We start from the raw sequence: 16566 nt of genomic DNA, 5'->3' as shown, positions 1-16566 counted from the left end.
TACTTAAAACTATTTGACTGTATTGCAAAAACTAAAGGAACTAGTCTGCAAAGGCAATGTATTTTCTTTCATTTATGTAAGTGTAGTACAAACATTTATCAAAGATATATCACTACAGTTCTTATACGTACTTAATATATATTAACAAATTCTCACTAATGGTCTTGAGTCAATCTCAGAAACAATGTACGTTCTAAGTGCCCTCAATTGTAGAGCACTAAAACTTACAGTTCAGATGAAGCTCCTGCAGTTGCTCCCTGGGTCCCTTTTCCAATCTGATCCTTCTTTTTACCCTTCTTTCTTCCCCGGTAGTAAGAACGTTCTCGCATTGGCAGCCATCTTTCTGGATCTGGGGTAACTTTTGGGTCGTAATTCTTAGGCAATTTTCCTGCATAACAATTTTAAAGAAATGAGAGATGTGTCCATTATATTTTCAAGATAATTTAAACAATGTGTCTAAGCCTGGGAATAAATAACATTAAAATTGAAATGAACTTATTTGAGACAGTTTAGTTTGTATAATCTAGCAGGGGAAAAGGCCTTATTTCTTTTTTTCTATACTTTTAAGTTCTAGGATACATGTGCAGAACATTGTTTGTTATATAGGTATACATATGCCATGATAGTCTGCTGCACCCATCAATCCATCATCTCTATTAGTTATTTCTCCTAATGTTATCACTCCCCTACACCTCCATCCCACGACAGGCCCCGGTGTGTGATGTTCCCATTCCTGTGTCCATGTGTTCTCATTGTTCAACACCCACTTATGAGTGAGGACATGTGGTATTTGGTTTTCTGTTCCTGTGTTAGTTTGCTGAGAATGATGGTTTTCAGCTTCATCCATGTCCCTGCAAGGGACATGAACTCATCCTTTTTTATGGCTGCATAGTAGTCCATGGGGTATATGTGCCACATTTTCTTTATCCAGTCTATCATTGATGGACATTTGGGTTGGTTTCAAGTCTTTGCTATTGTGAACAGTGCTGCAATAAACAAACAAGTGCATGTGTCTTTATAGTAGAATGATTTATAATCCTTTGGGTATATACCCAATAATGGGATTGCTGGGTCAAACGGTATTTCTGGTTCTAGATCCTTGAGGAATCACAACACTGTCTTACAAAATGGTTGAACTAATTAATACTCCCACCAACAGTGTAAAAGTGTATTTCTCCACAGCCTCTCCAGCATCTGTTGTTTCCTGACTTTTTAATGATGGCCATTCTAGCTGGCGGGAGACGGTTATCTCATTGCGGTTTTGATTTGCATTTCTCTAATGACCAGTAATGATGAGCTTTTTTTCATGCATCTTGGCCACATAAATGTCTTCTTTTGAGAAGTGTCTATTAATATCCTTCAATCACTTTTTGATGGAGTTTTTTCTTGTAAATTTAAGTTCCCTGTAGATTCTAGGTATTAGCCCTTTGTCAGATGGGTAGATTGCAAAAATTTTCTCCCATTCTGTAGGTTGCCTGTTCACTCTGATAACAGTTTCTTTTGCTGTGCAGAAGCTCTTTAGTTTAATTAGATTCCATTTGTCAATTTTGGCTTTTGTTGCCATTGCTTTTGGTGTGTTAGTCATGAAGTCTTTGCCCATGCCTATGTCCTGAATGGTACTGCCTAAGTTTTCTTCTAAGGTTTTTATGATTTTAGGTCTTAAAGTCTTTAATTCATCTTCAGTTAATTTTTGTATAGTAAGGAAGGAGTCCAGTTTTATTTTTCTACATATGGCTAGTGAGTTTTTTCAACACCATTTATTAAATAGTAAATCCTTTCCCCATTGCTTGTTTTTGTCAGGTTTGTCAAAGATTAGACGGTTGCAGATGTGTGGCATTATTTCTGAGGCCTCTGTTCTGCTTCATTGGTCTATGTATCTGTTTTGGTTACTGTAGCCTTGTAGTATAGTTTGAAGACAGGTAGCATGATGCCTCCAGCTTTGTTCTTTTGGCTTAGGATTGTCTTGGTGACAGGTGCTCCTTTTTGGTTTCACAGGAAATTTAAAGTAGTTTTTTCTAATTCTGTGTAAGAAAGTTAATGGTAGCTTGATGGGGACAACACTGAATCTATAAATTACTTTGGGCAGTACGGCCATTTTCACAATACTGATTCTATCCATGAGCATGCAATGTTTTTCCATTTGTTTGTGTTCTTATTTCCTTGAGCAGTGGCTTGTAGTTCCCTTTGAAAAGGTCCTTCACATCCCTTGTTAGTTGTATTCCTAGGTATTTTATTCTCTTTATAGCAATTGTGAATGGGAGTTCACTCAGGATTTGGTTGTTTGTTATTGGTGCATAAGAATGCCTGTGATTTTTGCACATGGATTTTGTATCCTGAGACTTTGCTGAAGCTGCTTATCAGCTTAAGGAGATTTTGGGCTGAGATGATGGGGTTTTCTAAATATACAATTATGTCATCTGAAAAGAGAGACAATTTGACTTCCTTTCATCCTATTTAAATACCCTTTATTTTATTCTCTTGCCTGATTGCACTGGCCAGAACTTCCAATACTACGTTGAATAGGAGTGGTGAGAGAGGGCATCCTTGTCTTATGCCGATTTTCAAAGAGAATGCTTCCAGCTTTTGCTCATTCAGTATGATATTGGCTGTGGTTTGTCTTAAATAGCTCCTATTACTTTGAAACAGGTTCCATCAATACCTAGCTTATTGAGAGTTTTTAGCATGAAGGAGTGTTGAATTTTATTGAAGGGGGAAAAGGCCTTATTTCTAAGCATGAAAAAGAAATTCAGAGGCCATAAAGAAAGACTTCACAGATACACATACAAAAATTTTAAAATTTTCAATTAGTAAAAAATATATTTCTAAGAAAAATTTAAAAGACAAACTATATAATAGAGGAGTGGATAAAAATCCTTAAGATAAAATTCTTGCTGATCAATATGTAAATCACTCAAAGAAAAACGGACTCAGTTATAATTAAGGTATGCCAGGAGAAAGGAAAGTCATTCATTTTCTGAATAGATGTTCACCCTCATTAACTAAAAATGAGAAGGGTAAAAAACCCCATCAGACTTATAAATATTAAAAGCAGTAATACCCAGTGTTGGTGAAATGGTGAGAAGCACTCACCAACACCACACTAGGGGAAGTGTATGCTGATATATAGCCTTTGTGGAGAGCAATTTAATCTGGCAGTGTCATTCAAAATTTATAGACTTCTAGAAATTTATCCTGCAGAAACCCAAAGTATACAAAGTTACAGAATGTTCTCCGTGATATTTTTTCTTTTCTTTTTTTTTTGTTTAAAGTTGGATGGGGGAAAAAAAAAAACAAGAAAAAGAAAAAAAAATAAAGTTGGATAGGGCAAGGTATGGGTGGGCTAATATTCTTTAAGATAGCAAAATAACTTAAATATCTATTACATTATAATAAGTCCACACTATGTATAGCAAGCTATACAATTGGGATAAAAAGTGAAGTGCATCTATAATAATTTGCAACAACTGGATTATTCTTCACAATCCAGTCTAAAATAGAAGATTCAAACAAATTATATTATGTTCATAACAATTTTATAAAAACTTTGAGTACCTAATGATGTAATTATATATTTGATTCTATATATACAAAAATACACATACACAAGTTAATTGTCTCTGGGAGCATACTCCCTCCTGAGTAGCTGGGATTATAGGTGCACAGGACTACCACCCGTCTAATTTTTGAATTTTTAGTAGAGACCGGGTTTCACCATGTAGCCCAGGCTGGTCTTGAAGTCCTGACCTCAAATGATCCATTTGCCTCATCCACCCAAAGTGCTGGGATTACAGGTGTAAGCCACCAAGCCCAGCTGGGAGCATGAATTTTGAGCAGGTAATTTCGCTCTCTTTATGCTATTCTATAATAACAGATATAAACTCCCTTTGTTTTCTTTTTTTTACAATAATCATACCTCACTTGTAAATTTTAAAAATATTCATCTGGAAACTACAGAAGTAGAAAAGAAAGTAAAGTTTTAGGTTATTACTACCTACAGTTATCAGCTGTTTCCTCACAGTATTACTAATACACAAATATTAAATATTTGCCAATTTTCAAGTACTGTGACAAAAGAACCAACAAGACTTCTAGCTAGACAGTGAAGTGAATACAAACATTAGCTTGTGTACCCTCCTCGAACTCCACTAAAATGGTAATAAACTCCTAGAAGAACAGGAGAAAAGATATTTTGGTAGCTGGAAAACAGATGAAGGAGTGGTAATAAACTTAGCTTAGACTTGAGAAACCTGTATCCTAAGATGGCAGGGAGCAAAATCAAGAAACAACCTAATTTATATCATAGATTCCTCAAAAACTGAGGAACTTGGGTGGCTCCAAGGATTACCTCTGACTAGGTAAAACAAAGCATGGTAATGCCACCCAATGTTGCCAGAGATTAAAACCACACCCTAAGCCAATCAATGCATGTTATTTTTCTGGTTAATAATTCAAGGCTGAATACTGACCTAGTTAGCCCAATCAGATTAATGAAAAATACTTGCGAAGTCTGGAGAGGCCTTCTTTGTTGTGATGGTTATAAATGACAAGTATATGGCCCTGACTGTTTCCAGTATACACTGCATGACTCTAATGGGATTCTGTTTTATGGACAGCAGAACAAAGTGATACAAATACTGAATCCACCAACCTTGATGCTAACATTCCTCCAGTCTGCCAATTTTGTAAACAGTAAATTTTCTTAAGCCAGTTTGATGGAATTTTGTAGTATGTGTAGCAGAAACATCATAATGAGTACTTTTGTCCCAGGCACAACTCTAAGAACTTTACATGTAGTATCTCATTTCATATTACAAGGTATAAACTATCATATTTCATTTTACATATGAATAACTCTGGCAGGTATGTTAAATAACCTGTCCACAGTCACACAATAAAAGTGTGTTAGAGCAACAATTTGAATTTAGGCAAACTGGTGAACTGCAATCTTTAAAGTAATAGAATAAAATTAAATGTTAGCTGTAGTCAAGATAAAAAGTTTTCAAAGATATAAGAGAGGGCAGTATATTTATGTACAAGTATTTCTACATAGGGCTAAAATCAAACAATTATCTTGTAGAAAGAAATCTATATGAAGACTTTTTTTAATGCCTTACCCTTCTTTTTCTTTTTCTTCTTTTTCAAATCTCCCTGTCTACGAAGAGAAAAAAAAAATCATTACCATCTTTGTGATAAAATATTTATAGAGCATTAAGTAAGTGCTCTATAAAACAGTTAGCTGGGCACTTATCATAAACATGGGTGAAGTTTTGGTATCAGCTCACCAAGCTAACAAACAAGTTAAGATTTAAGATTTGATTCAGGTTAAAGTCAATTAAGCTTTAGATACTATAATTTTTGGAAGGTAGTTTAGAAAACAGAGGTGACAATTTGAAAACAGATTCGGTTTACATGGAAAAAAGTTTGTCAGTGGCACATATTAAGTCTATGTAAAAAGTAATTTGCACAAGCATGTATATCTATAATCCCTTGGTAAGTTACTCTACTTTTGGCAAGACTTTAGGGAATAAATTTTTTTGCCAGAAGAATATGTATAGGTAAAATACATGCAAAGAACATCTCTGGAAGGAGATGCAAAACAAGTTACATTTGTTATGGCCCTGGGAGGGAAGAGGGTAGATAAAGATGCAAGACTTTTTACTTCCTCTTACACTTTATCTTTTGTATTTTAAAACTGTGTTTATTAATTTTTTATATAAGTAAAATCCATAAGTACACTGACCAAAAAAGGTACTGAAAGGGCATAAAAATAAGCACTTCAAAATAATTGTCAAGCATTCTGAAAGTGGCTTGGTGCCACTTCTGTAATCCCGGCACTTTGGAAGGGAGGCTGCGGCCTCTCTGAAGTCAGAAGGGATCTCCTGAAGTCAGAAGTTCCACACCAGCCTGGCCAACATAGTGAAACCCCGTCTCTACTAAAACTACAAAAATTAGCTGTGTGTAGTGGCACGTGCCTGTAAGCCCACCTACTAGGGAGGCTGAGGCAGGAGAATCGCCTGAACCCAGGAGGCGGAGGATGCAGTGAGCAAGATCACGCCACAGCACTCCAGCCTAAGCAACGGAATGAGACTCTTAAAAAAAAAAAAATTCTAGCCGGGCGCGGTGGCTCAAGCCTGTAATCCCAGCGCTTTGGGAGGCTGAGGCGGGTGGATCATGAGGTCAAGAGATCGAGACCATCCCGGTCAACATGGTGAAACCCCGTCTCTACTAAAAATACAAAACATTAGCTGGGCATGGTGGCGCGTGCCTGTAATCCCAGCTACTCAGGAGGCTGAGGCAGGAGAATTGCCTGAACCCAGGAGGCGGAGGTTGTGGTGAGCCGAGATCGCGCCATTGCACTCCAGCCTGGGTAACAAGAGCGAAACTCCGTTTCAAAAAAAAAAAAAAAAATTCTGAAAGCTCTAGTAAGAGAAAGACATAAAAATATATATTTCTTTATATACTCTTATGTGATATAACTAAAGAAATATTAAACAGTGAAATAAAAACATGAGACAGCAACACTTTCTATCAAAAATTCACTCTACAAGTCATTCAATTGTGAAAGTTCTCTTAGGATACCCCAAATAAGAAATGGTGTATCTGACTTGACTGTTTCATCTCTTACCCAGACTGTGTAATAGTATTCTTTTAATTGTCTTCCCTACAAATTACACTCCACAGCCATACTAACATTTCCCAAGGGTATTCTGCCACTTCTTATTTCTTTGCCTTTGCTCACCCTTTGCCTCCCTTGTCCTCCTCATCTTCCTCAGAGTCAACACAATCATGTTCTCTGTGAAGCCTTTCCCAACTTCCCACTGTCCTCAGGAAGACCTGACTATTCCCTTTGGTATACTCCTCTATGCCCTGTACAATTACAACAGGTGTAACCTTTATTGAAGTTACTGTTTAAATATATTATTTCCTTTTGCTAGACTCAAGTTCTTTTTTTTTTTTTTTTGAGGGAGTCTTGCTCTGTCACCAGGCTGGTGTGCAGTGGTGCGATCTTAGCTCACTGCTACCTCCACCTCCTGGGTTCGAGTGATTCTCTTGCCTCAGCCTCCTGAGTAAGTGGGATTACAGGCATGTGCCACCACCCCAGCTAATTTCTGTATTGTTAGTAGAGATGTGGTTTCACCATGTTGTCCAGGCTGGTCTCGAATTCCTGACCTCAAGTGATATGCCTGCCTCAGTCTCCCAAAGTGCTGGGATTACAGGAATGAGCCACCACGCCTGGCCTCAAATTATTTTGAGAGCAAGGACCATGATTTATTTTCTGGTCAACACCTCACATAAACCTATCACATAGTGTATTGTTAAAAGAAACTAATAAAACTTTGCATCTAAAATTTAGTATAACAAAATACTAACTTTTAATAAGAACAAAGAGCATTAATAATATCTAATGAAAATACTGTGCTGAAACTTAAAAGTTTAAAAAGTCAATGTCTTTCTTAATGATTGTCTAAGAAAAAAGAGAAGATTTTTTAAAACTTTTAAAAAACCATTATTATTATTTTTAGAGACGGGGGTCTTGCTCTTATCACTCAAGCTGGGGTGCAGTGGGGTAATCATAGCTCACGGCAGCCTCAAACTTCTGGGCTCAGGTGATCCTCCCACCTCAGCCTCCCAGTAATTGGGACTATAGTTAAATGCCACCATGCCAGGCTTAAAGGAGGAACTGTGTGTTCTTAGTAGCTACGCAACCCTGTTTGGTGGAGAAAAAAAATAGTAAACATATTTAAATAGTTATAATTGAAAATCCATTTAAGATCCAGACTGAATTTATAATTTTATAAAATGGAATTTAAAACAATGTAACCTATTTGAGACTCCAATTCCTTATTAAAGGTTTTAGTAGTTATTATGAGAGTGATAATGCTTTTTATGAAATGCAGTTTGTTATGAAGAAATCAATCGTTGCTGTATTTTTTTTAAGTTCGGAAAAAATTTAGATATCAAAAGGCATTCAAAAAAGGAGAAAGTAGTAAAAACTTACAAGAGTCACAAAACTAAGTAAATGTTTTATCTTTTCCATGCTCTATTCATTCTGCGTCAAAAGTAAAACCTTAAACATTTTACCGTAGGTCTCTGCTAACTGTATTTTTAAGATGACAATGTAAGAAACAAGGCAAGAGTAAAAATCTGACTTGTTAGTAAATGAAATCGACTTTTTCTTCAAATCAGCAAAATAAACTATATACTAAATGACGTACTAAATGTACAATAAATTACAAGTAAAGGAAGGCACATCCAGCCTATGACATGTTATGCATAATAAAGAGGAAATATGCCTACATTTTAGTTCATGGAAAGATCTCTAAAACTCATTAAATAAAAGCAAGTTAGAAAACACCAAGTACAATACAACCCTCCTTATAAAAAGAACAACTAGGCGTGGTGTCCAGCACTTTGGGAGGCTGAGGTAGGTGGATCACTTGAGATCAGCAGTTTGAGACCAGCCTGGCCAACAGGGTGAAATCCTGTCTCTACTAAACATACAAAAATTAGCCGGGCATGGTGGTGCATACCTGTTGTCCCAGCTACTCAGGAGGCTGAGGAAGAACTGCTTGAACCTGGGAGGTGGAGGTTGCAGTGAGCCAAGACTGTGGCACTGTACTCCAGCCTGGGAGACAGAGCAAGTCTCTGTCTCTGTCTCAAAAAATGAATAAATGAATAAATAAATAAATAAATAATAAATCTAGAGAAAGTATTTGAGGCTAGGCGGCTCACGCCTGTAATCCCAGCACTTTGGGAGGGCAAGGCGAGGAGATCAGGAAGTCAGGAGTTCAAGACCAGCCTGGCCAACACAGTGAAACCCCATCTCTACTAAAAATATAAAAATTAGCCGGGCATCTGTAATCTCAGCTACTCAGGAGGCTGAGACAGGAGAATCATTTGAACCCAGGAGGTGGAGGTTGCAGTGAGCCAAGATTGCACCATTGCACACCAGCCTGGATAACAGGGCAAGACTTCATCTCGAAAAAAAAAGAAAAGAAAAGAAAAAGAAAATATTTGTAAACCACTTGTGTGTATAAACACAAAGAAAAACTTCTGGAAGAATACATTAAATTAATACCAGAGGTTAATTTTGGGCTGAAGGAAAAAGGGAGGAAATAAGGACAAAGAGCTGGGTACAGTGAAAGAAAAGGAAAAGAAACAAAGAGAACCATAACTTTATTCACATGGAATTTTTATGAGAATGTATATTTTATTCTTTGTCTAATGCAAAATGAGCATTAGAGAACGTTACAATGAAAAACATACCCTTGTTCCTTTGGTTGACTATCTCCGGTAACTTTTCCACCCTTCTTCCGAATGTATGTAGCACCAGGAGAATTTTCAAGAGCCTCAACATCTACTTTGAGAGACATACTATCTGACGATGGCAAGTGTTTACTAAGACTGTGATAGAACAGGAGTTCAGGAACATAAGATACACACACACATTTATATAGATGTCTATGTCTGCCAATATAGCTATTGAAACTGGAAGACTGTCTTTTCTTGATGACCTTCAACAAAAGCAAAAATTTTTGTAAATCTTCTATACAATAACAATTGCAAGTCCTATCAATACAGTATTCTGAAAGGAGACATGAAGTGTTATAATCTAATCCTCTGTTACTTAACTCAGTGATGTGGAGCAAGGTGGTGGATTAATACAAACTCCATTCCAAAACAACTATCAAGTTTACGACTTGTGACTGCTTAGCATCCACCAACCCACCACAGTTTCAGGAACACACACTGATTACATTAGCACATATGATCCAAGCTGAATCAGGGCACTGAATTCGTTTATCATGTAACTGCCTGAGACAAGCAAGTGACCTAAGTAGTTGAATCCGAAAATAACATTTCAGAATCACGTGAAACTACCCACAAAAAGTATGCTTTTTCTTTTCCTTGCTGCTGAACTCGAACCTGAAAGAAGAGAGACTATACCCTTTTGACTTCATTTTTGCTTCTGGATGAAACTAAACCCCAAGTTGGATCTATTGCTGCATTTTTCAATCACACTGATCAATAAATTCTCGTTTTTGGTTTTACTACTTAAAAGGAGGGTTTGTTAGTTACAATTTACAACTGAAAAAGCTCTGGTCAAAACACAGATACTAAAAGAGACCTACCAGGCTACTGAGGAGCTGTATGGAACTGTATAGAACAACAACCAAAAGGATACGCTTTGGCTTTCTCTGGATCTACAAGTGAGTAGGCAGAAATAAGCTGTGCAAGGGTGTGAATATCTTTTGGATTTTGTCTAAAAGAAGAAATAAGAAAATTACTGAACAGTTTATAAAACTGGAGAAAGTAATATAAACAAGTAACTCCCTCATATCAACTAGCAACAATAAATGTGTTATTTCTACATGTCCACATTTTAGAGCTTACTTCCATAGCTGTTCTAGGTCACTAATTGCCTCCTTCTTCCGCCCATATTTGAGTTTGAAGTTTGCAGCTTCTCTTATCAAGGACAAATGAGCAGCAGATTTGGGCTACAGTTTCAATAAAGAGGAAAAAAAAGTTTCAAGCTAAACGTCTAGCAAGTAAATGCAGTTATATTCATTAGACCTTTAAGAAATACACCTATGCATTAGATTGCTCATCTTAAGTTTCATTGAATGCCTAAAACAACAAAATCATTCACATATGTGCAGGAAAGCAGATGGACAAATTATCAATTGTACAAGTAATCATCAATTGATGAATTTGGAAAACAACCTATCTCTATTTAGGGTATCTACAACTGGAAACATAGCCCTATAATAATCAAATCTTAAAGATATGCCACCATCATTCTCAAACATTAATTTAATATAATACTTTCCCAGAGCACTGATGCCCCTCCACTGCTAACAGTACTAACAATATAAATGCCACCTGTGCGTATGTATATTTGTAAGTTGGATACTGCCCATGCAGAGATCCATACTGGAAATAAAGATATTCCTACTAGATAGAGACATGATAAACAACTATTCCATGTATTACTGTTGTGCTACTACCACTCATGGACTCTCTAGCTATTTAGGATGAGCTCTTAAAAATGCAATCATGTACTATTACTATCCTTATTCTTGAGATTATATACACAAATGCATGTAAACATACAGTAAGGTGCTTCAATAAACATAAATAAGCTATTTCTTTTTTCTATTTGCAGCCATTGCTTACTTCTAATAACTTAATTTGGATCTGGTATACTGAAAAAAATGAACTTGATAGTCTAAATGGTATTTCACTTTTGAAACAGTGAGGTGTAATACTTCAGTTTGCCTAAAATTGTTCACTACTACATCTTTATTTTTAGGTAAAAACATGCCTTCATAACATTTTACTCCACCTATTTACCTGATGGCTTTGATACCACTGGATAGCTTGTGTGAAGACCTCAATGGCACTATCAATATCTTCTTCATGACTATACATGGTCACTAATGCAGATACCTACACAGCCAAAGGTATAAATCAGTGAATTCCCCCTTCACTCCCAGAATACCATGTTCGAAAATAAAAAACACTGAAGAAATAGCAAATAAAGGCCGCTAGTATCTGATTTATCATAAAAACTACTCCCTTTAGAGAACATCGTCCCTTTACTTCTAGAAATACCATGAACAACGGTGTTTTCCAAATATGAAGGTAGTTATCTGTAAAATAAACCTTTCCTTAAAGCAGTGCCAGTTCACAAATGGTTTGGTAAGTACAGAAGTTGAGAATAAGCCCTTAGAAATGTTTATACAATAAGACACTGCTGGACATTCAATGTACGATCAGTGAGGTATAAACAGAGTGGCTGAACTCTCATGATGAATCCCACACGGCCTAAGTTGCTTCAAGCCAGTAAGAAAGTTGCCTAGTGTGGCTGAGGGACAGGAAGGAGGCATATACAGCTGAAGTGGATGGGGAGGGGAATGATGAGCAGTAGGAATAGGATAGAAAAAAAAAAAAAACAAAAAAGCTGGATCTTTAAGAAAAATCAGTAAAACTGCCAGGTGTGGTGGCTTAAGCCTGTAATTCCAACACTTTGGGAGGCTGAGGTGGGCAGATCACCTGAGGTCTGGAGTTCAAGATCAGCTTGACCAACATGGAAAAACTGTCTCTACTAAAAATACAAAATTAGCCGGGCGTGGTGCGGCATCCCTATAATTCCAGCTACTCAGGAGGCTGAGGCAAGAGAATTACTTGAACCCGTGAGGCGGAGGCTGCGGTGAGCCGAGATCACACCATTGCACTCCAGTCTGGGCAACAAGAGTGAAACTCCATCTCATAAAAAAAAAAGAAAAAAGAAAAAAGAAAACTTAGGAAAATAGATAAACCTCTGGACAGGCTGATCAGAGGGAAAAAGAAAAAAAGAGAAGACATGAGCCACCAATATCAGGAATAAAAGAGGTTCTGAAGATATAAAAAGGGTAATAAATAAATAAAATGAAAAACTTTTACGCTAATAAAGTCAGCAACCAAAATGAAATGGATAAATTCCTTGAAAGGTAAAATAAGGCTATATATTAAATACTAGAAACATTTTATTTTCAGTTATATACTATATTTGACTCTAAGGTAAAGTAATTGTAGCACGATCCTTTAAATATGAATCTTCAAGGGAAAGCACTACCATATTACTACACTAACTGAGTGCCGACTGCACATAAGCCATGTTAGAGAACACAAACATGCATAAAACAGTCCCTGACCAAAAGATGCACATACTGTCACTACAGAATTAGTTTCTACTATGGAAAAGATGCTTTTACAGCTATATTAGTGATTGAAACCTGTGATATTTGAATAATCAGAAAACTAAAAACTCAATTTGTTAGCTACTATTATGAAATTGTTTTAATTTAAAGAAATCATACTGATGAAAATGGTAAAGGCTAAGAAATTCCCTATACAGATCTGAGATTATTTGAGGTTGGCTTTCAGTGATAATATAAGGCCTAAATAATGCCTGGCACATTTGACTGAATAACAAACCAATACCAGAGCAGAGAATAAAATTAAATTTATACCAGACAACTATTCCTATTATAACTACTACTCCCATGCCTTATGAACATAAAAGGATATAAGTAGAAATTAAAGTGAATACACATTAGACATATAAATAATCAGTTCAACTACTTTGCAATTTTATAATGTTTTAAACTCACCATGCCTGGTTTATGATTTAACTCCTGTATGCTTCTCAATATTAGACATGCTTTAGAAATATTACCTTAGGAGGGTAAACAAAATCAGCATTACATGGAAGAAAACATATTATGAAAAAAAAAAAAAATTTTACTTCCTCCCACTACTTTTCCTTAGGAAAGCAACCATAAATCATATTTTGTAACATCTCTAAATATATAAGCTTTGGGGTCTTGGGGATGGTGAACTCTATTCATTTACAGATAGGGAAATTGAGTTCTAAAGAAATAATATACCTTGCTTTAGCTCACAAAGAAAGTTAATGGCAGAGCAGCTACCAGAAAAGAAGTCTCCCAATTCCCAGTCTGCTGAGTTCTATTTCTTCTTTTTCGGACTGTAACTTGAAGGTGGGGGTCCTTCCCTAAAGGCCTTGAAATATGTTACTGTCGATATGAGTGCAATGGAAAATTTCCTATGGTGTTAAATTCTGATTTTGTACTCATTGCAAACCTCAATAATTCAAAATTCCCAATCTTTAAAAACAAACAAAAAAATCATTGACAGACTCTCAGTAATTTCAAGATAATAAATAATCCTTGCAAAAACAAACACAGGAGGAAAAAGATCAAGGAAAGGACAAGGAAGAGAAGACAGAGGGCTGAGGAGAAGGAAAAAGAGAGGTAAGTAAGGAAAATAAAGAAATGTGAGAACTGTCCAATACGTTAGCCCCTAGCTGCATATAGCTACTAAGCTTCTAAGACATGCCTAGCATAATCGAGGAATGAATTTTAAATTTCATTTAATTGATTTAAACTTAAAATAGTTGTATGTGGCTAGTGACTACCAAGGTTGGATCAAAACCGCAGACAAAAACATTGGCAGTTTTTATTTAAGATTTAAACACATCAGTTCTCATTAAATTCTACTACCTTTCCCCAAGCCCAAAGACATAGGTGGCAAAGTGTAAAATAAAGGATAAAGGGCCAAGCTAAGAAATTCTGAAAATTATGATGCAAAGTAATCATACAGGCATAAACATTTCTGCATGTGACACACTCAGGCAATCTGAGTGGTATGTATGGTCTTTTGGAACAGAGGAATCCTTTGCTTCAGAACTTTGAAGACATGGATTGAAAATCATTCTAACAATTTAGGAATAATCCAAGAAAAGGGGAATTACCTCACTACTAAATCTGTTGGAGATCATACAATCTAGCTGTATGTTTGAAACAGTGATTATACTTTAACATTACACAAAAAACTTAAAACCACATAGTTCACAACTACAGAAGCATTTCAACCATGTTTTCATTAAAATGATATTTTAAGCATGATGAAAACCACCAGTAATACCTTGAGAAATTTTCAACTGTGCCATGGTCAGCTTAATTTCAGCTGCATTTTCTGGATGCTGATCTGAAAATTCCTAAATTTTTTCAGTTCGGGGGGGAAAAAAAATCACATTTAATTTACACAACTAATTGTACACATTACAATTACTTAACTTGGCTACATAAAATTTTAAATCCAGTTTTAAAATATTCTGGCTGCAGATCAAAATCTTAAGTTGGGAAAATTTTTATTCAACATCTTTTTTTAAAAGGTATGCTCTAAAAGTAACTGCAATAATGTCAAGTTTTCTGTACGTCACTAACAGAGAAATGTGTCATCCCTCAGCATTGGAATGGGGTATTGCTTCCAGAACCATCCCCCATTCCAAAATCCAAGGATGCTCAAGCCCTTTATATAAAAGTACAGTGTTTGCGTATAATCTACACACATCCTCCTATACATTTTAAATTATCACTAGATTACTTGTAATACCTAACACAATGTAAATGCTATGTATATAGTTGTTGTATTACCCAGGGAATAATGATTTTTTAAGTCTATATATGTTCAGTACAGAGGCAATCATGCATTTTCCCCCCCAAAATGTTTTGTTTCTTTTTCTGAGGTGGGGTTGAGTGTAGTAGCATGATCTCAGCTCACTGCAACCTTCTCCTGCCAGCTTCAAGTGATTCTCCTGCCTCAGCCTTCCAAGTGGCTGGAATTACAGGCACGCAACACCACACCCAGCTAACTTTTTTGTATTTTTAGTAGAGATGGGGTTTTGCTGTGTTGGCCAGGCTAGTCTTGAACTCCTGACCTCAGGTGATCCGCCTCCCTGGAATTCCCAAAGTGCTAGGATTACAGACATGAACCACTATGCCTGGTGATTACCACAAAATGTTTTTAATCCATAGTTGGTTGCATTCTTGGATGCAAAATTCAAGGATACAAAGGGTCAACTGTAATAAAGATCACTAAACAAATTTTTTTTTTTGGCAGGGGGCAGTGTCTCTTCACTGAGTGTCCTTGTTAGGCAATTTTGTCTGTCAGGATGATCCCAATTGTACCTGTCCAACTTTCCAATGTAGTTTATATTCAGGAAATTTAAATATGCAATATAATAGCTGGTTTGGGTTGATGAAAACAAAGTATCTCCATAATCGAGGTTCTGGAGTGGAACGCAGTGGAGATGAAACTACTGAAAAAGAGGTTAAGCATGTTCTGGTATCAGTAAACCTAAAACAATCCCCTAACTCAGTTTAAATAGATCTCCAAACAAAACAGCATTCTTCAGCATTTATGACAAAATATCAACATTATACAAATTTATATAAAACAAAGCTATAGCCCAAGAGTTAACTAAAATGACACTGGAATTTGTGTAGTGGTACATTTCCGATTAGTTTTCCCATTACGTTTACATGCTTGTAGATTATTACAGCACGATGAAAATGTAACAAGGCTGCAAATGCCTGACACTTTCAAGTAATTTATTTTACCTGAAGTAGCTCGATTGCTTTTGTGTGCTGCTTTTCACGGCAGAGCTGGGCAGCCTGGATTAACACAGGTAAGAGATGCTCAGGACTCTGGGACTGTAAACTGGCAGATATTCTGCGGCATTGTTCAGCCTAGAAGATACCCAACCCCCATAACAACAGTAAACTGGTTAATGAAATTAAACAGTAAATGACCAAAAAGAAAATAAGCATGGGAAAATCAGCTAAAACAAATATTAACGGAAGAACTGCCTAGGGTGAGAGAATCCATTTACAGGATCTATTCTCAATTTTTTCCTATAAGAAAATGATTTCCAAGGCCGGGTGCGGTGGCTCAAGCTTGTAATCCCAGCACTTTGGGAGGCCGAGGAGGGTGGATCACGAGGTCAAGAGATCGAGACCATCCTGGTCAACATGGTGAAACCCCGTCTCTACTAAAAATACGAAAAATTAGCTGGGCATGGTGGTGCGTGCCTGTAATCCCAGCTACTCAGGAGGCTGAGGCAGGAGAATTGCCTGAACCCAGGAGGCGGAGGTTTCGGTGAGCCGAGATTGCACCATTGCACTCCAGCCTGGGTAACATGAGTGAAACTCCGTCTCA

General features: G+C 36.6%; 1 protein-coding gene across 1 annotated transcript in view; it reads right to left on the bottom strand.

The window, feature by feature from the left end:
• SRP72 (signal recognition particle 72) overlaps positions 1-16566 on the bottom strand; it is a 34148-nt gene that overhangs the window by 1784 nt on the left and 15798 nt on the right. The window contains exons 10-18 of the mRNA XM_032274291.1: positions 15969-16097; positions 14491-14563; positions 13158-13222; positions 11356-11451; positions 10396-10499; positions 10187-10264; positions 9268-9405; positions 5115-5152; positions 229-388 (exon numbers count right to left, since the gene is read on the bottom strand). Coding sequence (XP_032130182.1) covers positions 229-388; positions 5115-5152; positions 9268-9405; positions 10187-10264; positions 10396-10499; positions 11356-11451; positions 13158-13222; positions 14491-14563; positions 15969-16097 — 881 coding nt within the window. The remainder of the gene's footprint in view (positions 1-228; positions 389-5114; positions 5153-9267; positions 9406-10186; positions 10265-10395; positions 10500-11355; positions 11452-13157; positions 13223-14490; positions 14564-15968; positions 16098-16566) is intronic.

Source organism: Sapajus apella, unplaced genomic scaffold (assembly GCF_009761245.1).
Source record: "Sapajus apella isolate SASKATOON/1434 unplaced genomic scaffold, GSC_monkey_1.0 scaffold5, whole genome shotgun sequence".
Taxonomy (NCBI): Eukaryota; Metazoa; Chordata; class Mammalia; order Primates; family Cebidae; genus Sapajus; species Sapajus apella.
This window is presented reverse-complemented; position numbering and strand designations above follow the sequence as displayed.